Here is a 24,643-nt window from a genome sequence, read left to right on the forward strand (position 1 = left end):
TCTGTGAGTTTTTTCACAAGAGGACTGATACCAATTTTGAGAGCTCCGCCTTCTTGACCTAAGCACTTTCCAAAATCCCCAACCCTAATCATCACACTGGGCATTAGGATTTCAACATATCCATCTGGGGGGAAAACAAACGTTCAGATCATAGCAGGTCTGCAGTAAACTTTCTGGAAGAGTACAGCAGTTGCTCTCTAGGACATTATATTTGAAGGCTACTGTTATGCATAAATATTTCCTATCTTCTTTTTAGTATCCTATTAAATTTCAATCATCCATTTATTTATTTAAATCCCTTCAAAATCTGGGCTTTGTGACTAATTCCAAGGGGTGACTATTGTTCCATAGTGTTAAGAATAGCTTACTTTTTATTATCCTGTATGTGCCCTCCTGCATACTGTAAGGACTTCTCTATTTGTACATTGTAGCTATTATCCTGTATTTTAAGAGAACATGGCTTTGCAACCTCCAGCTCTGACTATATTTGCTTACTATAAGAGCTTAGATTTCCTCTCTCAACAATCTGGGGAATTGCTATGACGTCAGACCTCTGTGTCAATGCTCTGAGGGTGAGAATGCAGATATTGGAGACATTTCATTTGAGGTTATTTGAGGAGAATGTAATATTGGCCTATCAAGTTGGTCAGCAGCCTGTTTGTAACCCCCATCTCTGGCAGAGCTTGTCTATTGGAGTCATTCAAAATTTATCTCGTTTCTGAATCGTTTAGTCACTTTTTGGCTCCCCTGATTTCTCTGTTACATTTGGGAATCCTATAAATTCACCATCTTCTTAATAAAAAGCCCATGAGTAGAAGCAACATTCAGAGGTGCTTATAATTTCTGAGGACTTTTGAGAGATCCGTCTCCATTTTCTCACATTCTTCAATTTATTTTAACTGGGATGGGGCCAGCTTTTTCAGGAGATTAAGTAGAATATACTGGTGTTCATTGCGTTTTCTCAAACACTGCCTTTCCCCACCTTTGTTTAATCCAATTACACAAAGATGTACTGCTCATATTTTTTTTGTTTTGTTTTGTTTTTAAATATTTTACTTATTTATTTGACAGACAGATCACAAATAGGCAGAGAGGCAAGCAAAGAGAGGAGGAAACAGGCTCCCCGCGGAGCAGAGAGCCTAGCGCGCGCACGTGCGGGGCTCTATCCCAGGACCCCGGGATCAGGACCTGAGCGGAAGACAGAGGCTTTAACCCACTGAGCCACCCAGGCGCCCCTGCTCATACGTTTTTAAAAAAGATTTCCTTTATTTATTTGAGAGAGAGAGAGTGAGAGAGAGAGCATGAGCAGAGGGGAGAAGGAGAAGAAGACTCTCCACTGAGCAGAGAGCCGGCTGTGGGACTCCATTCCAGGACCCTGGGATCATGAACTGACGCTTATCCAACTGAACCATCCAGGCGCCTCTGCTCATACATTTTGTGTAAGCTCTGGGCTAAATTGCTGAAGGGGTTATGAAAGTGAGTTAGACAGTTTCTGTCCTAAAGCAGTTTATGATCTTGTGTGATGAGGGAAATGGTTAAGGACACCAAAGCTGTGCAGACAAAAAACCATTTCTGTTTCCGTTTTTATTTTTTACTTGGGTTAAATTTATCTAAAGCTTTCTAATCAAAGCTCTGTGGAATAAAAGAGAATAGGAAGGAAAAAAAAAAAAAAAAAACACAAAGTCTCCGGGCCGAATATACTTATCATGTGCTATGAATAGTCTTGCTCCAAAGTATGAAGTCCAGATGTTGGATTTATCCCATAGTTCAGTGAATGACAAAACTCATAACACTATATGTTTTATAGCTTCACTATTTATACATAACCTGTGATAAAGCATTAACCCCTTTCAACTAATATTTTCTGCCTCAAAGGATCCACTAGCAGGCATACAATTAAGTACAGTTGGAAAAATCATATTCCTGAGTTCATGACAGTAAAACTGGTTGTCTTTGGTCTGTCACTGTGCCACAGTAATAGAATGTATCTGAGCTTATACAGGAATTGTTACAATGCAACATGACAGACATTGCCTTCTACCTAAAATCTTACTTTTCAATGAATTAATTCACGAAACCTCATTGCTTACAACTATGAAAAAGAACAGTTAGCTGTCACCTGCCTAGCATGGAGAAACTGAGGCACAAAGCGAGCTGTTAATTTCTTTGAAATGTCCAGTGGGCAGTTAATTTCTTTGGAATGTCCAGTTAGCCTCCTAGCCAACTTACTGATGACTAATTCTTGGTTCTTGACAACAGTTCTTCCCAGCTCAAATATGTTCTCACCAAATCGTGAAGCTCCTGACCAACCAACGAGCACCGCTCTGCTGGTTCCATTAAAGATGCATTAGAAAACTTCAAGGTCACTGTTTGTTTGTATATATCTTTGACATCAACTTTTGGACTGTACTTGAGACCATTACTTCATAGCGAGTAAGGAGAGATGCCTGACTGTAGCAACACATCAGTAACTGTTACCGAAATTCACAGACACAGGCTCTCCCAGGAGGCAACCCGGGCCAAGAGGATTACTGAAATGAGGAGCATGAGGAGCGTGAGGAAGAAGAGAAAGCCAATATCCTTATGAACGAAGCTTTATTTCTAATAAAAGAAAAGAAAACAAGAACAAAACATTGACTTCAGTTCAAAATCCAGCTTGTTTTCTTTACAGAGGCTATTGAAATTTGTCAGTACAAACACATATTTTCTTCCTAGCTTACTGTCACATACTTTAAGAAGACAAATTATTTCCTCCCTATTTTTTCCTCCTTCTACGTGCTTTTCCATCTGCTTTGAAAAACCACAATACTGTGGAGCGAGGCTGGACTTGGTGGAATGTGCTTATTCTTGTCAGGCAGGCAGAGGGTTAAGGGAAGGAAGAAGCAAATGATTCTGGGTTTATCTGATACATCCATTTCCCCTAATTCTGCCTTCCTAATCTCTTACTTAGGAATGCAGAGAACTCTCTCCAGTCTGATTCTGCCTGCATGGAAAAGAACTAGCAGGAGGTTGAGGTTGCAGCAGTTGGTTGGCCCTTTCTCAGGGATATGCTGGAGCCAGCTGGCTTGCAGGAGCTGACTGTGCTCATCTCTTCTCAGTGCTCTCTTCAGTGATGTCATGGTGGTAGCTTGAAATTGGCCACGAGGGGGTATTTATGCCATAGAAATCTGCAAATGCTACCTACCAATCAGGAATCCCCTCCCCCACTGGAGACTTAGTTTACCAGCATATCACTGCCCTTTGTCCTTAACCCACGTCTGAAGGATTTCTGCCAGTGTCCAGGGAAACTTCACCAAACCTTTGACATATCAGGAGCCTAAAATGACAAACCAAAATGAATTAGGAAGAGAGAAATTTTCCAGCTATGTCATCATCAAAAAATAACTTGGGGACAGGGTTTTATCTGCCCCATAATCTCTAAGAGCAACTGCTTACAGGTCCACCAAACAACTAGTAATATATGATATTAGTGTGTTTTCTAAGCAAATGGAGCTTTGAGATAATCTATAATCCCTTGTTCCTACTTCCAACCAGATTATCCCACTAGATCTCCTGGCTCCAGTGTAATCTTAGCAACCCTTGCTGCCAACTTTTGGTGCATTTACAGTTATAGGTGGAGGCTTTTTGCAGCAGTGACTGCAAAAAGCAGTCACTGTGACTCTGTGGCTTCTGTGACCCCAAAGACTTAAAAAGCATCAGAGATTTTGGCCCCACCAAAAGTCTTCAATGTGTGGGAAGTTTGGGTAGCATCTGAGCATTGGGGTAAATCTTGGAGGCTCTGGCCTTCCTGAGATCTCTTCTTTGTTGTCTTGATAACCTCCCAGCAGCTTCAGTGATGGCAGGAGAGGCCACTGGCAGCAGGAGTCAGAGAGAAGGAAATACCAGTCTCTAGATAGTTGTCAGGACATCACTGAGGAACATAGTTATTTGCCTTTTCCCTGCAGGGACTTCTATTTCTAGAAGAGTGAGGATCTTTGAGGACAGTCTGCAGGTCCCCAGTTGCGGATGGGAGCAGAGTCTAAGAGGCTATAATTTTACTTCCAGCTTACTGTATTCTAAGGGGACATGATTTTACGTTCTCAATCTATGAAATGGCGGAGGTACAAAAATGTGGAATCTGAATTCAGGCAGACATGATTTAACTATTGGTTAAGGCCCTAACAATCACTTATCCATTCATTCATATTTCAAGATTTAAAAAGCAAAGAAATCCCCAATACCTTAACATCATTCTCTGAAGAAAAGTAAACAAAGTGATAGAGACCTCTGAGTTGCCATTGCACATATGATACAGTTTTGTGCTTTGAAAAAAATCACTTCTAGAATACAGAGTACTTAAAAAAATTTTGCTTGAGATCTGTTTATTTGAGAGAGTGCACACACTCAAGAGGGCAGGGTGTGGGGAGAGGGAGAGGGAAAGAGAGTCTTTAGCAGACTCTACTCTCAGCACAGAGCTGGTGGTGAGGCTCCATCCCATGACCCTGAGACCTTGACCCCAGCCAAAACCAAGAGATGGACACCTAATGGACTGCACCACCCAGGTGCCCCCAGAGTACTTTAACAATGTTTTAAAGATCACATTAAATAGTCACTCTCTGTGAGCCATTGTGGATGAAATCTATGCCCTCTTGCATAGGAAATGTGCTTAGTAATAGTTTTGTTGAACTGGCTTTGAGATAGGAATATTGATTCATTTTTTATAATAAATTTAAAATGAACTGACCTGGAAATAACTCATTCAGCCAATCATCAAGCACAGGCAAAAGATCTTACTAATTTCTCCGTGTCCCACACTTGACTTACCTATTTAATTGGAAAAATTTTACTACGTTGTAAGCTCTATAATGATACAAACCACCTGGAATTGTTTTCTTTACCCAGTGCTGAGTACTTTGATATTACTTAATAAGCATGTATTGAATGAAAATAATACAGTGGATCCTGAAAATAATTTCACTAATGACAGTAACATGAATTCTGTTTTTAAATTTAGTTTTGAGCAATATATTTTAAAGTGACAAAGTTTATTCTAAAATTTCCTTTTCAATGACACATGCATATGTAGGTAATGGTACTTATAAATATATAATTGGCAAAATGATTTGATGAAACTGAGAACTTTAGTAAAATCTGAACAGCCTACCAAATGTAGGGCGTGATTGGTCTATAAGTGAACTCTATGGAGGAATAGAAAGCCTCTAACTGTGTGGTCCCTGTCTAGGACTTTGGTTCAAGCAAAATCCAGCTATTTACAATTCTTGGAAAAGAAACTCTATTTTCACACAATTTATAAATGTCAATATCTTTTACATAGGGTATTGTGAGAGATTTTTAGAAGGTAGTTCTCTTATCTTCTGTGGTTTTGATTTTTTTGTTTTTTCTGTTTTATATTTCTTCTTATGCTCCCACGAGCCACTGAGTACATTTTCTTAGAGCAGAGGTATAGGGAGGACAGAGGGATATTCAGGCTCATTACCTCAGTTGGCCCAGGAGTCCAATAATACAGGCACATTCTCTGCCCAGAGCAGCTGGCTATGGCTGGTCTAGAGGAAAACTCTCTGCTCACAAGCTCTGCCACCTCCCTCTGCTGGTTCGTCAGCTTCCTGGCAAAACTTTGTCTTTGGCCACAAGTGTCATTAGATGAGAGAATACTGATGACAGAAAGCAAACACATCACCACTCCTAGAAAAGCAATTCTCAATTTGTGTTCTGTGGGTGGTGAGTCATGCTAGTCTACAAAGAACAGAGGAGCACAGAAAACAAGGGGAAGAAGGGCAAAGAACGCCCTCCCTGGTTACAAATTTGGAAAATGCTCACTTTGGGCATTTTGGTTGGCTTGAATGACAGCTGATGAAAATGAAACGTCAACAAAATAAGGAGGTGGTATTGAATTACTGAGAAAGTATTTTTTCTCATGGTCGCATGAGAAACAGACTTTACTATTTACGTACATCTTAATTTTTATACATTAAAATTATAGGAACATAGCCAAAATTAAAAATAACCTGGGTTCTGTACTTTCTTGATGTATAACTATAGAACATTCCTTGACCTTCCTCTGCCCTTGCTCCCACTATTTAGTTGCCATAGCGACCACCAAGGTTCACTTTTTTTTTTTTCTCATGTGGAAGAATAACAGTACCATATGAGGGACGAACTGAAGGCTGAACATGCAAACACAGAGTGCGGTCTTATTATAAAGGCTTATTCTGAGGCTTGCCTGGGTTCATCCATAATGTTCTGTTACAGACATAATATTTTGATGCACTTGTCCACCATTTTGAACTTCTAAGTCCCCATCAGGCCACTGAACAGTAACACACTTTTGTTTCTACTCTTCCTTTAGCTTGGAAAGAGCTTACTCATCCCCTAGACCCCAACGGAGTACTGCAATATGAGAAATTCTCAGTCCTCAAAGCTTTCCCTCTGTCCTGATCAACAGCCATTTGTCTTGGTACACTTCCAGTTTTGTTTCGTTTTTTATGATTTTATTCAGGATCAGATCTAGATCAGATAAGATCCAAGATTATTATTAAAGCATTTCTTGAGATGTCTTTTATTTTAAAAATCTGTTTAAGTATCTATTTTGTAGACCATTTTTCACATGAGAAGTCATTAGGATATTAGCTTTTATTATATTTATTTATAATGTTTATTAATATTTAGTTAGTTATATCTATTTTGGATATAATATGCCTAATACATTAAAAGATTAGCATAACACTTATACTTCATAAGTAAATATACAAATGTTTAGGATAACTGATTGTATTTTCAAATAATGCATTAAGTTGACAAAAAAATTTACAGACTAATATCTTGAACTATGACATTCTTTTTTTTTTTTTAAGATTTTATTTATTTATTTGACAGAGAGAAACCGCAAGTAGACGGAGAGGCAGGCAGAGAGAGAGAGAGACGGGAGCAGGCTCCCCGCTGAGCAGAGAGCCTGATGCAGGACTCGATCCCAGGACCCTGAGATCATGACCTGAGCCGAAGGCAGTGGCTTAACCCACTGAGCCATCCAGGCGCCCCAGAACTATGACATTCTTGAGAGAAGGAATTTGTTTTGTATTTTTCTGTGTCCTTGCACCCAGAATTGTTAGGTGCTTGTTGTTTGGTATAGTGGTGCACAAAACAGTTTGTAGAATGAACTATAACCCATAGTTCTCAAGCTGAGAAAACCAAGGATTTAGTAGTAAGAGATCAGTGAGGTATTTCCTTGTCTTAGTTCCTTCCTAAATTAATATAGAAGCTTCTCTCCACCTTCCGCAAGTTAATTTAAGAGGTGGTCCCAGAAGGTGTCTACTGGCCCTCCAAATGGCTTCCTGCACCTGAACTGGCTTGAAGATCTATTGGTGCCTCTGCTTCTTCCACTGGTTCCAATAGTGACCATGCAGAAGTTCCCCCAATTCTCTCCATGCTTCCTGCATGACCACTTCTCAAAGCCAGGACCCAGCTCCTTACAGAGCCTTCGCTGGTGCACCTCTCTTTCCCATTTATGCCTTTATTGTAGCTCCCTGTCAGCCTTAGCTTTGACTACCTGTCTGTGGAGGCACCCCGCCTCCCCACCCGGAGCATATTCCCTGCTATGCACACTATTTCCTCTCCCATTGCAAAGTGACATTGTCCTTGGATCAAACTTATGATAGACTACAGCTTCTGCCTTTTGAACAATTTCTTTGCAGGAGGTTTCTTTGACCATCCTGCACACAGTCTGTCCCTTGCCTCTGCTCCCTCCCACATGCATTTCTCCCTGCCATCCAGGCTTGTTCAGACTGGACTCAAACTCAAATGGTTTCAGAAGATAGGCAGATAATAAACAAATAAAACTGGCATATTAAGCCCATAGGAATAATTATTATTTAATATTCTCTCCTTTTTTTCTTAAAACAGGAAACTTTCTTGATGTAGCTTTTGTTTTTATCCTTAGTTACAGAGAAGAATTTCTCTACTAGAAGAAAAACACAGTGCAAATGTAGTAATAAATACATGACAATTGATTCTTGAGTCTCAATGTTCAAGAGGTAGTAGAGAGGGGTAAGGACTGGTGGTGAGCTAGTAAGTCCTTCATCTAAATGAGTCAGCCATGATTCAGCTCCAACTAAATATAACTACATCAGAAAATGTGCTCAGTTGTGCCAGATATTCTGATTTTTTTTTTCAATAAAATCTCTGTATCTAAATTATTTTGTGAAATATTCTGAAAAAAGTCTAATTCTTCTTGATAGGAGTAATATTCCATTATACACACACACACACACACACACACACACACACACTACATCTTTTTTTTTTTTTTTTAATTTTTTATTTTTTATAAACATATATTTTTATCCCCAGGGGTACAGGTCTGTGAATCACCAGGTTTACACACTTCACAGCACTCACCAAAGCACATACCCTCCCCAATGTCCATAACCCCACCCCCCTTCTCCTAACCCCCCTCCCCCCAGCAACCCTCAGTTTGTTTTGTGAGATTAAGAGTCACTTATGGTTTTTCTCCCTCCCAATTCCATCTTGTTTCATTGATTCTTCTTCTACCCACTTAAGCCCCCATGTTGCATCACCACTTTACATCTTCTTTATCCCTCCATCAGTCAATGGACACTTGGGCTCTCTCTGTAGTTTGGCTATCTATGGTAGATAATGCTGCAGTAAACATTGGGGTGCAGATCAGTGATGTGGATGGAGCTAGAGAGTATTATGCTAAGTGAAAACAGGGAAAGGCAAATACTGCATGATTCCACTCACATGTGGAATTTAAGAAACAAAACAAATGAGCAAAGGGAAAAAGAGAGAGAGAGAGAGAGAAAAGAAGTAAAAGGGGGAAAAGAGAAAGAAACAGACTCTTAACTATAGAAACAAACTGATGGTTACCAGAGGAGAGGCGGGCAGGTGGATGGGTGACACTGGTGAAGGGGATAAAGGAGCACTTGTCATGATGAGTACCAGGTGTTGTATGGAAGTGTTGAATCACTGTATAGTACCCGTGAAACTAATACTACACTGTGTATGTTAGCTAACTGGAATTTATAGAAAAACTTTTAAAAAAGAAATGAAAATTTACAAATAAGTAATACATAGTTAAAAAAAAATGTCTAATTAACTGTTCCTTTTACCCCATATCTGCAAAGAGTTTTTGGCCTGTAGGACATCACTTTTTAGCCTACAAATCTAAACTCTCAAACAAGGACCCTGTTGGAGGATGGTAATTAGGCATGTAATCAGTAATGGTAATTAGGCATATAATCAAGTAATGCATATAGTTACAAATAATATATATTTTTTCCAGTCAAGTCAAGTATTTCTAGTTTAGTTACGGGAAGAGTAGAGAATTTCTAGGTGAAATAGGTAGATATCTTGAGGCCTCTTTGCCATTTTCTGGACCTATCTTAGTTTTACCTTGTCCTAGAAGGTTGGTTCTCAATGTAAAGTCTGGGACTAAGAGCATTCTCATTCCCTGGGAACTTGTTAGAAATGCAAACTCTCGGGCCCCACCCTAGACCCATAGATTTGGAAATCTGGGGGTGGGAATCAACAATCTGCATGTTAATAAGTGCTCTGGGTGATTCTGAAGCACTCTGAAGTTTGGGAAACACTGCCCTGGGCTTTCAGAGGTAGCTTCTCTACCTGTAGTTGCTCCTAAAGCTCTGGCAGGCTGATAATCTTGGTCTTCTGGCTTCCTCATCCCCAACCCAGGCTTTAGGAGCCAAGATTTAACTGGTTTGTGAACTCTGGGCTCAGCTTGGCTCTCCAGAAAAGGGAATATTGGACTAAGACATTGGTCCTTAGTAATGGAGGAAAAGGGACTTGGACATTAAGCATGTTCAGAGGGGAAGAGGAGGAAAAAATATGTTCCAAGATGTCTTCTTGGTCTCCCTCAGCCATGGCTTATTTTACATTGAACAGCCTAGTGGTATAATTGATTGATTGATTGATTGATTTTGAAAGGATTTTATTTATTTGAGAGAGAGTGAGAGAGCACAGAAGCAGGGGGAGCGAGAGAGAGAGGGAGAAGCAGACTCCACCCTGAGCAAGGAACCTGATGTAGGGCTCCATCCCAGGACCCTGGGATCATGACCTGAGCCTAAGGCAGACAATTAACCTACTGAGCCACCCAGGTGCCCCTCGTAGTATGATTTAAAGAAATACTGTCTTTGCCCTACTTTTAGCCTCTTAAAAATGGCTACTTCTGTTTTAATTTCAATCAAAGATTCACTAGGGTTCATAAAGACTGAGGAATATAGAGTTAGGGTAGTGACATTACTATGTAATTTACTTTTAAGGAGGTTGATTTCGTAACTGCATCCTGAGATTCTGGAAGAATGATAGTTCAACAGATGAGTGAGAGGTTATGTATGGGCTGGGGACACACTTAAGGCAAATCTGGGTTGGGAAGGCCCTTTGTGCACCAGAATGAGAACACTGGGATCTTATTTTTATAATTTCAGGGAAAGGCATAGGTGAGGAACACAGATGGGGAGACAGGAAAGATGCCTAAAAGGAGGGGGCAGAAAGTGACAATGGATAGCGTTGGGGCAGAGAACCCCTGTATCATTCCCTCTTTCCAAAAGCTTCTCATAAATCTCCTCTCAGAGGGTCTACACAAAAATTTCATTGTTGGAAAATCCCTGAGCTCTGGTTGCCTCCAGTCCCCACATGAGTCCTTTTTCTTGCTTTTCTTTTTCGAAGCTAAAGCAAGAGTACTAGTGATGTGATTTAAAGGAGAACTCATTTACATATATTTCCTGAAGGTCCTATAGCATTTATGATTTATACACTGTACACAGTGTTATGTTTCATAGTTAAGGCACCCCATAAAACCCAGGGACCTAATTCTAATACTTTTTTTCTTTGTGATTGAATTCAACTTTATTCTTTAGTTACCTCTCTTATACTTTTTCCCTCCAATACTTGACTGAGGTGGAGAACTTAACCTGGATACTTCTGGGTAAATTCAATTTTATCCAGTGATTTTTTTTTCTTTTCCTTTTTTCAGTTAAATCAATATACATAGCTTAGTCCTAGAACACACCAGAATTCCATTTCCATCTTTCCCTCCTCTCAAGCTCTTTTCCTCCATATTTTGGGGGTATCACACAAACACAGTGCTTCATCGGGGGGGGGGGGGGTGCGGAGCAGGTAGGGAATTTTGCTAACATGACCAGCTTAGTGCAAGTAACAGGTTGGGAGCAACTCCAGTATCTGGCTCATACAGACGGCCCTGCTGTGGTCAGGACTGGCCACATAATTTAGGGGTCCCAGTGCATAAGGAAAGTGTGGGGCCTCTAGTTGAAAAAATAATGAAGGGTTTCAAGGGTTTCAAGATAACAACAGCAGAGCTGCAGGACAGGGCTCTCTGCAAGTGTATGAGTCACATGCCTCTAGAGCCATTTTACCTCTATGTCCTCTTGTCATCTCCCAGCCTGATGAAAGCAGTGGCCACTGGGGAAGTGCCCTGTCTCCCCTGCTGTTTTAGAAAGCCTGCCCTATTCTCACAGGTGCTGCAGATTCCCTGAAGTGTAGCTGCTCTTCCCCTCATCCCCTCTTCGCGTGGTGTGCTTTGAAGCCCTCTGCCTTGGTAACTCTTCTAGTAGCCTGCCAGCTGTCTCTCCAAGATTCCTTCCACCCTTGCTGGGCACTCAGCCCCTTGGGCATGTTATACGTAGCAGGCAGCAGTCTCCATTACCCTCTTTGCAGACACGTGCTGCTAATTCTCTATCGGCTGCCTGAAGATCCCATGGCATGACTAATGCTAGTGGGAATCCTATTCTCAAATTGTATCACGTCAGGTTCTTCCACCGTAGATTCCTCAAAGGTTGTGAAGGAACATGTTTATATTCATGCCCTCCTTCGAATTCCCTGGAAGAGAACAAGAGGATAGGTGGGCAGATGACATAGCTACTACATGATCTTTTCTCTCATTTTTTCTTCTCTCTTATTTTTAGCCATTTTTCTCATTACTATAAACTGGGAGAGGGAGTGGGGAGTGGCAGAAACCATTTCTGTTTCTCCCATTTTAAACGCACCAAATAATTATAATTGTTACACAGTCTAAAACAGGGTTGGCAAACTAGGAGTGGGGGGTCAAATCTGGCCACACCCATCTGTTGACATTATCTGTGGCTGCAGCTGAATTGAATACATGCAGCAGAGACCACATGACCTGCAGAACCTCAAATATTTAGCACTGACTTCTTTACAGTAAGAGTTGTTGACTCCTGTGCTAGACGATCACAGTTGAAAGCAAAGTGTCTGTCTCTGGTGGTATCTCTATGGGGGTGTTGAGAGGTGTTTGATGACCTCAGTAGTTAATTAGCCACAGATGAATGCTTCCTGCCTTACTGTTGCTAGTAAGTATTTCCCCATACATATACAGGGTGGGTGGAACAGGTGTTATTATCCTCATTGTACAGATGGGAAAGCTACCAGTTGGAGAGGTTAAATAACTTGTCCAGGGTTACAGACTAAATGAATGTGGGGTTAACAGTGGGGACATGGCTTTCTTGAGGACTTAGAGTTAATGGCAAACATCTCCAGGAGGTTTTAGCATGTTAAGAAAATTAATGCTAAGGATGTATGCGGTCATGGGACACCTTAGGTCCATTGTAGGATTGGGGGTATGCTGAGGTAGCGTGGTTGGACAGTGGAGAAAAAGAAGTGGTTTGGGGCCATTATGTGTTCGAAAAAAACATTCCAAAAGGAATTTTCTTATGTACTTCCTGCCCACACACTGTTTGAAACAGTGTTATGGTAGCATGTATTGGTAGCATGTATGGTAGCATGTATTATGGTAGCATGACATTTTAGATAAATTAAATTCCTAATGCGTCTTAATTAACTAATCACAAAGTTCTACTTACTCTTTTTTTTTTTTAAGATTTTTATTTATTTATTTGACAGAGAGAGATCACAAGTAGACAGAGAGGCAGGCAGAGAGAGAGGGGGAAGCAGGCTCTCTGCTGAGCAGGGAGCCCAATGCGGGGCTCGATCCCAGGACCTAAGATCATGACCCGAGCAGAAGGCAGAGGCTCAACCCACCGAGCCACCCAGGTGCCCCTCTACTTGCTCTTTTTGCCATGCTTTGCATTCACATAGCAGCTAAATTCATGAAGATTGATTGATTGGTATAGAACACAGCCTCTTCATACAGTATCAGACTGATAAGAGTCTTTAAACATTGGATAAACATCTATGACAATTACAAAGCTTCTCTTGCATTCATAGAATTTTTGCTTTTTTCCTTGCTTGGTGTATAAAGTGTATGTGCTCTGTTTTCATTTTAGGCTTCCTATGCTCTGATCTAACCCAGGATAAGAGGTGTTCAGGGATAATTAGAAAAGACAGAAGTCAGGAAGAGTTAAAAACAGATACAACCCATGACTCTCTTATTATAACTGACTTTAAGTTGCTCTTTTATGTTAAGAAATGGTTTAGAGATTGAAAAGAAAAGACATTTAAAGGACAACTGAATACAATTGATGTATCTGTAGGCACTTAGAACACATGAAGTCATTGGCGCCACACAGATGGAGTGATCCACGTAGTTCATCTTCTCCCTTGGTAGCATGAAGCAAGGATATCCAAACCATAGCATGTCTTTCTTCTCATTAACCCACATTGTTGAAACTAACTAGCAGTTGTGATCTGCCTTTGCCTTTCTTGAAAATGCAACAAAATTATTTAAGAATATTTGCTACAGAAAGACATTTTCTAACAGAAAATATATACAGTTAGCTTAATAAAGCAATCAGCTACTGAGCGAACTGGAATTTTTCTTAATTTGCCTGATTTAAAAAGTCTTTCCAATTCATATCTGATCATAAAACAATTGTCATGTTTCTGGAGTCTTAGTTACTTTTCAATTCAAAAAAATTAGAAGTCAACATTAGAGGCGCAGTGGGTTAAAGCCTCTGCCGTTGGCTCAGGTCATGATCTCAGGGTCCTTGGATTGAGCCCCGTGTGGGGCTCTCTGCTCTGAAGGGAGCCTGCTTCCCTTTCTCTCTTTCTGCCTGCCTCTCTGCCTACTGTGATTTCTGTCTGTCAAATGAATAAATAAAATCTTAAAAAATTAGAAGTTAACACTGCAACCCCTTGCGGTGTTCCTCTTCAGCTTTGTTGAAAACCTCAAACACGGAGAAGTAGAAAGGCAACATAAGGGAAGAGGAAGGGGTAGAGAGTGTGGTCTTAGAAGAAGAAGGTTTCACACAAGCAGAAATTAGAGAAAACTACCTGCTGGAACAGTAGGATTCTAAATTAATTACTATCATTGGAGGCTCTTTGGTGGATGCTATCTCCTAAAACTAAACTTATTTCGGTCCCATAAAAGGGTCACTGTGGGTTCATTTGTGTTGCAATAGTTATGATATGGTGGGGAAATCTCCCATTCAGATTTCTCCTTGCACATGGAGAAACCCAACAGGCTTACATTCTAGCTCAGGCTTTCCCAGGCACTGACCACATTATTTTGGGCAAATGTCTAAATCTCTCTAAACCTCATTTCCTTATCTTTATAAGAGGAAGAATTGTAGTCCTTGTTTTATGGATTGGTATCAAGATTTTATGAAATGATGCTTACCCCAATGTCAAGAGCACAATGAGCTCTTTAGTAAATGTCAGCTATTATTACTATGAGTAGAGGTAATATCTAAGAATAATTTATCAAATATAGACTGCTGAGTTAGAGTCCAAGGTATTTGTTGTTCTGGTTACAGATAAGTGTTTATTAGGGGAAGGGAAATGACTGATTCTTCTACAATTCTGGGTCTGGACCTTTTCAGCAGTGGTGAGGTACAAAAAGGAATTCTGGGTCCAGTTAAGCAGGCCTCTGGTAATTTTCCTCAGATGTTCTCTTTGTCACATGATAAAACCAAGGTTAAGCAATTTTGATTAAACTAAATGGTAACATTTTTTAGAGGCCAGGTACTGCTAGAATGTCTGGAAGAACTGCAGTGCCCAGGTAGAAAGGATATAAGTAAAATTAACCAGAAAGCTAAAGAGTTGTCTTAATCACTTAAATTTGGGGCATCACTCTTTCTTTGTAATCAATGACTATGTATTATATACTGTGTCTGGTAGAATAGTGACATCAGAATTACAATAATAAAGTATTATAAATATAAAAATATTTAAAATGTATTTGAGGTTTAAAAATGAGTCATTAAAGTTGAAAATGCCAGAAAAAAATGTCATGTCATTATGTCATTGTTTCTTTATAAAACAGTATATTTCTAGATAGTTGAACATTTTTCTTTTATACAATTGATGGTGGCCTTATTTCTATGAAAGAAGTAAAAAGAACAATAACAAACCCCAAACCCTGTTATAAATGCTAGAAGTGCGTATAAAGAGATAAACTGACAGTTGTTGAGAGAGGTAACCCTATGTTACAGTCAAAATTTTAAAACCTTCAAATTGTACATTCATTGAGACTCAGGTATCCTATTTTTTAAAATTATTTTTTCAGGTATCCTATTTTAAAAGACTTCTTATTTAATGGTAGTTCCCTGATCTATTCTTTCATTATTTTTTTTCTAGAAACTTTTTCCAGGTCTGCTTTTATCTTCCTTGAACAACATGGAGCAGAACTTTATAAAACATTTCACCATGTTTTTAGGCTAGGGTAGAATAATATTTTTCTATTTTGCCACAGTTATAATACTTTTCTTACACTTTGGATTGCAACATCTCTGCAATGACTCCAAGAGAATCCCCTTTCTTGAATTCTAACATTTTGTGAAATTATTTAGAAGAATTTTCAGTTGGTCTGGATAGATCTGTCTTAGTAGAAAATTATTTTGAAGATTTTATGAATGTGGATAATAAGCAGTGAAAAATCACTTAACATGGCTTGTTTCATAAATAATATGAAGAAAGTGAAAGAAAATTGTAAAGAAAATTTAAGAGTAAACCTAGGAACACTTATGAACAGTCTGTGCCTTTAGAATGAAATGATAATCCTGCGAGAAATGTTTGAACATTGTATGAGTTGGGGTCTTTATAATTAGACTTCACCAAGTAAATAAGATATGCAGAGGGAATAATCTGACATCGATAAAGAATAAACTATTTGATTCTTTTACATTCTGAAACTCACATAAAACTAGAACAGATGTTTTCTTTTGTCTTTAATTTTGGGTGCTTTGGGTATTGTCATTTAAGTCCAACTGAAAGAACCAGGACAGTTCCATGCTAATAATCTGGAAGCCTCACTTGCAGCAGACCGTCTGCCAGACCGCACTATAAAAAGAAGGCTTTTCTGTAATCACGTGCTTTCCTTTTTACTATGTACTATAATTTTCCCTTATAATTCTATAAATCATTTAAAAAGAGAAATTATATAAATAAAACTATTGTGACATCTCAGCCCTAGGTGGGTTCTTGGAAAAGTGTATATAGATAAAATGAAACCAGAAGCAGAGGCTGGATACTTGAGAAACATAGGAAATATTCCAAAACCTAATTTATGCAGAAAATGTTTCTGTTGGTGGTAGGGATGGGGAGTCTTGTGGCCAATATTGAACATGAGAAGATAAATCTGAAAGGAGGCAAGAGTTAAGAGTGAGAAAAGGGAAGGGGGAAATTCAGAATTAAGATTTGCAAGGAGCTAATGAAGGTGGGTACTAGAATGAGTATTTCATTGTTGTAGAATTTTTTCTTTGTCCTTTTCCTTTTCCTCGTTCAAATGATCTAGAAATACTTGTTCGTTCAGCGTAAATGGCTCAAAGTCTTTATAAACATTTTCTGATTCCTAGAATTTTATTCTTCTGATGGTATGCTCTGGTGATTGCCCAATATATGCGGGGGGGGGGGGGGGGAGGAAGGGAGGGCCCGAAGAGGAGGGATGGCCATAGATAAAAGAGGGAGGTTTGGAATAACATTTCATATTTCTTTTCTTCACACCCTAGTCAGCAAATTCCATGTAAACTATTGCTGACTAATTACAATGAACGGAAAAGTAAGTTTATTTCTTGAACTATGTTAGGATTATTTACTTATTAAAAAGAGGAATTTGTGCCCCAAATAACAGCGATTCAAAAAAAAAAAAAAAAAAAAGGGTGGGATGATTACAAATCTGATTGAATTTTCAATTTGTCTTTTTCTTGAAAAGAACTTTCTTCAAAGGGTATATGCTGGGGTAGAGCAAGGGTATTTTTGGCTTCTTTCAGAAATTTTGTTATCTACATCTCCCAACACTGCAGCCATGTAATCAACTATTAAGAAGCCTACAGAGTACCAGATGCCTTTTTTGTTACCTGCCTGATACTCCTGTAAACACAATGGACGGGATTTGGCCAACTCTGATTAAATGTGTACTATTGTTCAACTCCGGGACTTTTAACACAGATGGTCCCTGTTCAGACTTCACATCCTGTTTTCATAACCTGTATCCTTAATGTTTAGCCATGTTGCTTCTTGGGATGATTTAAAAATGATTCATCATTTTACAAGTTCTGCAGCAGGTTAATGATTTTGGCAAAAGGTTTTTGCTTAGAAACCTAATTTTAATTGCTGTGTGAGTTTTGCATGAGTGTCTGTGGAGGAAGATGAATGGATTTCTCCGATTCTGTAGTATGAAGTGAAAAACATTACTTTAAGTAAGCATTTATAAACTTTTCTGAATCATCTGATTTATAGAATATTCCCCTACCCCTTCCAATTTGCATGTGTTTAAGAACCTAGAGGAAAGCCATATCGTGAGTAGGTATTTGGAATCAGACCTGGGTTCAAATCCTAGCTCTTCTATTCACTAGAAGTCGTTGTGTGATCCAGGAAAAAAGATATTTAATGTCTTTCAACCTCCTAGGCCATATCTGTAAAATTGAGAATAATAGTACCTACTTCATAGGGTTAATGTGAATATTAATTTAAATGAGATATTATATGTAAAATGCTTAGCACACTGTGTAACACTTAAGACACAGTATGTGATGCAGCCACTCTGGAAAACAGTATGGAGGGTCCTCAGAAAGTTAAAAATAGAACTATTCTATGACCCAGCAATTATACTACTAGGTTATTTAATCCAAAGGATACAAACATAGTGATTCAAAGGGGCACATGCACCCTAATGTTTATAACAACAATGTCCACAATAGCCAAACTATGGAAAGAGCCCTGATGCCCATCATCAGATTAATGGATAAAGAAGATGTGGTATAGATATACAATGGAGTATTACTCAGTCATCCAAAAGAATTAAATCTTACATTTGCAATGACATGGGTGGAATTAACAGGTATTATGCTAAGCGAAATAAGTCAGTCAGAGAAAGACAAATACCATATGAATTTATTCATATGTGGAATTTAAGAAACAAAATAGGTGAACGTAGGAGAGGGGCAGAAAAAATAAAATAACATGAAATCAGAGAGGGAGGCAAAACATAAGAGACTCTTAAGTACAGGAAACAAACTGAGGGTTTCTGGAGGGGAAGTGGGTGGAGGGATGGAGTAATTGGGTGATGGGCATTAAGGAGGGCACTTAATGGAGTGAGCACTGGATGTTGTATACAACTGATGGATCACTAAGTTGTACCTCTGAAACTGATAATGTATGTTAATTAAATTGAATTTAAATAAAAAATTTAAGAAAAAAAGAAACTCTTGAGAGAGCTATTAGAATAAGGAAGTATGGCTGTCATTAAATGTGATGCATGAAAGTCATTATTGTCTTGATATTTTCTTCCTTCAAAATAAAGTAGTGTAAAGTGGACATTATTGGAGTGCCCAGGTGGCAGTTGCAGGAGCATGTAACACTTGATCTTGGGGTTGAAAATTTGAGTTCCACGTTGGGTGCAGAGATTACTAAAACAAACAAATAAACAAAAAACCTTATAAGTAAACAAACAAACAAACAAACAAATAATGTGACGATTACTGATGACACACTTGATTACACTATTGAGAAGTATCTTTCACTTTCAGGTGTCTACTTCCTTCCAAAAACATTTCTTGGGTAGTTTATGATCTCTGAGTACTTTTACATTGCCAAGATAGAAAAGGAGCTGATTGCTGACTTTGTTGTGGAGATAAAGCTGGTAGACCCTATTTAGATCACCAGGAAAGTACTAAAAACAATGCACACATGTCAAAGGAAAAGTAATTAATGTGAAATTTCAATGTCACAGAGGAAAAATATTTGCTAAAACAGAATTAACATCACGGTCTAGCACATGAGATGTTTTTATCAGTCAAAGTGAAATAACATGGAAGAAAACAGGGAACTCAGGCTTTTGAGCTGATTAATGACATAAAATAATTAGATGATTCTAAAATATGCTTTTTCTGTGAAAGTGACTAATTCTGTAATCAGTTAATTCTATAATCACTACTAGTAACTAATATAATTCCATTAATTCCATAAAAGCTATTAATACGACAATAAAATTTACCTAAAAATCATCAGACTGAATGTTTTAGAAAGTATTAACTATAAAAAGAGTTGCACTAAGTAAATGTCACTTTCTGTATGTTTGTAAATACGGTTGAGTAAATGCATGTAACATAGCTAGTTAGGCATTTTCCTAATGTAGGAATACCCAAAAGCTGTAGATCCTATAAAAGATATAAGAAGTCCAGGGAAATATGACACAAACACATGCTACATTCAAATACAAACATTGTATTTGATTAAAGCCATGTATGGCTAAGTTTAAAACATTATCACCTTACTGTTGTCTGGAATTTTTATTAATGCATGGTCTAAATTGAAGTTGTCAAATCAGTATTTGATGCACCATCCCAAAGAGCCTTAAGATCTTATAGAGAAAATTATTTCAGATAAAAAGGCATGGAGTTGTAGGGAGTCACAATTCAGTTTGCGAAGCCCGTGTGTCTTACTTATGATGTGTAAAATTCAAGAGTTATATTTGAAATTGTATTGGGGAGGAAAAAGTTTTCCTTCTACCTTTCTAGGTTCTTGGCTGAGACACATCTGTAACAAAAAGACAAATTAACAGGAGAAAAACAGAGTTTAATAACATGTATACCTCCTCTATACATGAGAGAGGAATTTTCAGAAATGGCTCAAGCCATCACCTTAATATCATCTTCAGTTAAAGACAAAAGAAGATGTTGGAGATAGGGAGTCAGTTGGGGGAGGTTACCAAGAAAAGCACAGTAAGTAAGAGTAAAGTGTTGTGCACATTTAAGACTTAAGTCCTTACCTTCTCTGTGCTGAGAAGAGTTTCCAGAAATTTAGTCATTCTTTTCTTCCTGGTACAGAGAGGGAGACACCCTTACAAATGGAGATTTCCCATATAAATTTAATGTTTCATACCAAAGGGAAATTTCTACTCAGTTTTCAGAACTTCACCTCTGTCTACTATTTCTTAAATAATCAATATGCCAAAAAGGTATATTTTACTCCCCTTCAAAACTTTCTATTCACGTTTTTTTTTTGGACTGGGGTCTTAAGTCAGCCCTCTCTGCCCACAAATAAACTGTGATAAACTGAAGTAGATCTGTTCTGAAGTGCTCTGACTTCTGTTACAAAGACACATCTATTCTTTCTTCACCAAGGAAGCACAAAAGATGCTCTAAAATTTCAAGAACTAATCTCTATGCGAACCAGAAAATAGGTTGCCAGTCTTAAGGACCACTTCTTCAGTTTATATTGTTCAAAATTAGGGTGCTGAAGAAAGTTCACACACTGACAAAAGGGTCCATTGGGTTATAAGAGTTCAGTTCAAAAAAGGAGCATGAATGTAGATTTAAAGATTTGTTGGAAGAATTGAATACGCACTATCTGAAAGGAAACATCACACTGTATTTATTTTTCTATTATAAACCTAGTGTTTTGAAAAGCTTTCCTTGGTTTCTTAAGTATGGTTGAGTTCATAAAGGAAATGTACTTTCAGAAAACAAGTCTCTGTATTTTATCTGGAATGAGTAATGAAAATCTTGCTGCTTAGCTGTTCAGAGGAAGGACTATTTATACTGTGAGTTTTAAATAAGCCCATGTGCTAAGCTACTATATTTAAGAGTTAAGGCAAATTTTGTAGTACAGCCCCCAGGGTATTAGAGCTCTCTTTTTTACACTTTGAGTCCTAGGCTTTGAGTTCAGTTTGTTTGTTAGTAACATACCTGTTGGTCAAGTTCTTCTGCTGAGAGACTGACAGAGAATCTATAAAGCATTCATGATGGAAAGACCAAAATGTACTCCACATGGGACAAGTTACCCACTGCTTTGTCTTTTTCTTTATTTTACCTCAAGATATTTAAAAAATTTTTGATTTTGAAATTCATCTGTTTTCCCCAATTCTTTGTGCTCTTATTTTTATTACTGTAAATGACTGACATAAAACAAAACAAAGCAACCCCCCCGTCCCAATTTTGAAAAAGAGGTTATGGAAAAACAAAATCCCACATTACTAAAAATACCAACACCCTCTTCCGTTTGAGTTTGCCTATTCCTCTCTCCATTTGAAGCCCCCCCCACCCTATGTGGGTTTTTCTGTACGTTGTGACTTCCAACTTGTTCCTGGCGGTGTTTGATGTTTGAATTTTCTTTTCTTTTCTGTTTTTTAATGTTTTATTTATTTATTTTAGGGAGAGAGAATACACACATGAGGAGAAAAGGAGAGGGAGAGGGAGAGAATCTCAAAGTTGACTCTGCATTGAGCATGGAGCCCAACATGGGGCTCAACCTCATGACCCTGAGATCATGACCTAAGCCAAAACCAAGGCAGATGTTTAGCCAACTGAGTCACCCAGGTGCCTCAGATGTTTGAATTTTCTGATAGATTTAATTTAGAATCATTTTTTAAAATAAATTTTTTATTTTACAATAGCTTTCAATTCATAGAATTACTGCAAACATAATACCAAGGGTTCTGGTATATAGCACACCCAATTTCTTCTGTAGTTAATATCTTACATTAGTATGGTACATTTGTTATAATTTATTAACCAATGTTGATACATTATTATTGGTTAAAGTCCATGTTTTATTCATATTTCCTCAGTTTTTCTTTATAATGCTTTTATTTTTTTCTGTTCCAGAATTCCACTTAGGATGCCATATTGCATTTAGTTGTTATGTGTCCTTACATTTCTCTTGGCTCTGACGGTTTTTCAGATATTCTGTGTTTTTGATGACCTTGACAGCTTTAAGATTACTGGTCAGCAATTTTGTAGACTGTCTGTTAACTGGGGTCTGTCTGAAGTTTTTCTCATGATTAGACCTGGGTAATGTTTGGGGGAGAGAGGCCTCAAAGGTAAAGTACCATTTTTATCCCATCATATCAAAGATACATAACCATCAACACAACTTAGAACTTTTGGTGTTGAACTTAATCATTTGGCTTGAGGTATTTATCAGATCAGAATCACATTTTCACTTTTTCCTGAAGACCATCAAAGCATTTTCCTGCAGATTTTAATGACTTTCATTAAAGCTGTAAGGAAACGAACTGGAACTGATTTTTGGTATTTCTTTATTAGTGATGCTGTGAAGCTGGTAAAAGTTTCTAAGCAGTTAAACGAATAATTTCAGTGGTAGTAACATCTTATCTTTTTTTCATGTATTGTAGGTGGGAATGAGATCCCGAAACCAGAGTGGTGAAAATTCATCCAATGGGCATATTTCCTGCCCCAAGTCCTCTATCATCAGCAATGTTGATGATAAAAGTCTCTCAGAAGATGCAAAAAAGAAGAACAAATCAAATAGAAAAGAGGATGATGTCATGGCCTCCGGAACTGTCAAACGTCACCTAAAGCCATCTGGAGAAAGTGAACGAAAAAATAAGAAATCCTTGGAGTTATCCAAAGAAGACCTTATACAGCTGCTCAGTATAATGGAGGGAGAGCTGCAGGTAGGGTCAAATTGTATCAGCGATTTGTCTCTAGTTCCTAAGCTATAAAATGAGTGACTATGAATCTGTCTCCCTTACCAGATTGTGAACTTCATGGGGAAAGGGGCTATGTTTTTCGTATTAATTTCTAAATCCTTGCCACAAGTTTATACCAAATAAGTATTTGTTCAGTGAGTGAAAGAATAAAGAATAGATGCTGATTCCAACTTCGAGCTTCTCTAGAAGCAGAAAATTTCTTCATGATATGATTTTGGTAATAATTTAACCCAGCCTCCTGTGCTTAGTAACTAGTAAGTTTATCTAATTTAGCCATAGGCTAAATTAGGTTGAAAGCCGTAGAAAAGTCATGATTATTAGAGTACAGAGTTTAGATCAATGGTTACTTTTGCTTTTTCTAGAAGATAGAGTGAAAGGGAGATAGATAGAGAAACAAAGAAAAGGAAAGATTCAGAAAGCTTTGTTTAGACCAGCCTTACTCTTTTTTCATTTTTTCTCAACTTTCGGCTTTAAATTTCTATGACATCACAGGAGTTGAGAACACAAATAAGCAGAGCATTGTATTGTGAAGATGTAGTATTTTCACAAAGCATTTTCAAGTCTATTATTTCATTTGATATCAACAAAAATGTGGGTGTTATTATTTATATTTTATAAGGAAGAAACTGGGGCTCAAAAGGGTTAAGGGTTTGTCCAGATCTCATCTTAGGCCTCCTGATTCTTGGTGGTGTACTCTTTCTACTGCTATTCTTACCACCTTTCTGTAGCTCCCACGAAATCACGGCCCCCATTAAGCATATGTTTTTAGGGATCCAAGAGGGAGTTGGAATTCTTTTGAGTCTCTGAGTTCTGGACAATCCTGTTTCTGAAAGTGGGGGAAAAATAATTTTTTTTTTTTGGAGGAGATTATTACTTAAGACTGAAGTTGATGTTTTCCTTATTGTTTTTATTAGGTTCTTAGCTTGTATGAACCTCAAGGGGAATGCTAACAATTGTGTGAGATGAAACTTTTGGTGGTGTTATCATCAATTATTTGCAATCTACCCTAAACTAGGGTGGGGTAGCCTCATCTGTTCCTGTTCTCATCTCTGTGTGCCTACAGATAAGGAAATCCCTGGAGAAAAGAGAAATCAAAAACATAAAAATATCAAATTTTGAACAAATAAACATGATTGGGCTTACCATTTATGGGCTGAGAAAAATCACATTTGCATTTCACAGCAAAAGATGAAATTTACCAGAGTATCACCATTACTAGAAATAGCTTCACCACTCCCGGAAAGGTGGTTAATGTTTTGTCTATTAACATTTATTGTGTAAGGAGGCAGAATATATTACTCTAACTTTTTAAGCTGCTGTCTGTCAGTTGACAGATTTTAACCTGAGTGGAAGGTACAGCAGTTATTGTGGAAGTTTTCACAAGGTAAGACCATCAGTTCCCTTCTCTCCAAGCACAGTGGCTTGTGTGAAGCCTGTGGCTCTTCCAGATTTTAATTTCTGCAGAAGACTGTTATGTAATGGTGAACTCTGGAAGATATTTAAGATTCATGTGATTTTTATACTCATGGTGTTACAGATACAGTTTCAGAACCAAGGTATGCAAAATATAAGGCCACATACCCAGAACATTAGGTAAATTAGCCAAAAGGTGCCAAAGAAATGCATTTTGCTCTCCATTAAACTTTATAAATACTTGATACCTTACCTTACACAATAGATATATTCCTGAGCAGCAGTAAATAAGTAAAGATTGTAAGATATTTGTGGAGGAGGCAGTGAAGGAAAAGAAAAATGAAGGACCTGGTATTTTAAGAAATTTCATGGTGA

At 38.1% G+C, this 24,643-nt stretch overlaps 1 protein-coding gene across 3 annotated transcripts in view; it reads left to right on the forward strand.

Annotated features, from left to right (window-relative positions):
- The window catches only part of FILIP1 (filamin A interacting protein 1), a 273,938-nt gene that overhangs the window by 137,721 nt on the left and 111,574 nt on the right, over positions 1–24,643 (forward strand). For all 3 annotated transcript variants that reach the window (XM_032339243.1, XM_032339244.1, XM_032339245.1), the window contains one exon: positions 22,538–22,819. In XM_032339243.1, coding sequence (XP_032195134.1) covers positions 22,538–22,819 — 282 coding nt within the window. The remainder of the gene's footprint in view (positions 1–22,537; positions 22,820–24,643) is intronic.

Source organism: Mustela erminea, chromosome 4, assembly GCF_009829155.1.
Source record: "Mustela erminea isolate mMusErm1 chromosome 4, mMusErm1.Pri, whole genome shotgun sequence".
NCBI lineage: Eukaryota > Metazoa > Chordata > Mammalia > Carnivora > Mustelidae > Mustela > Mustela erminea.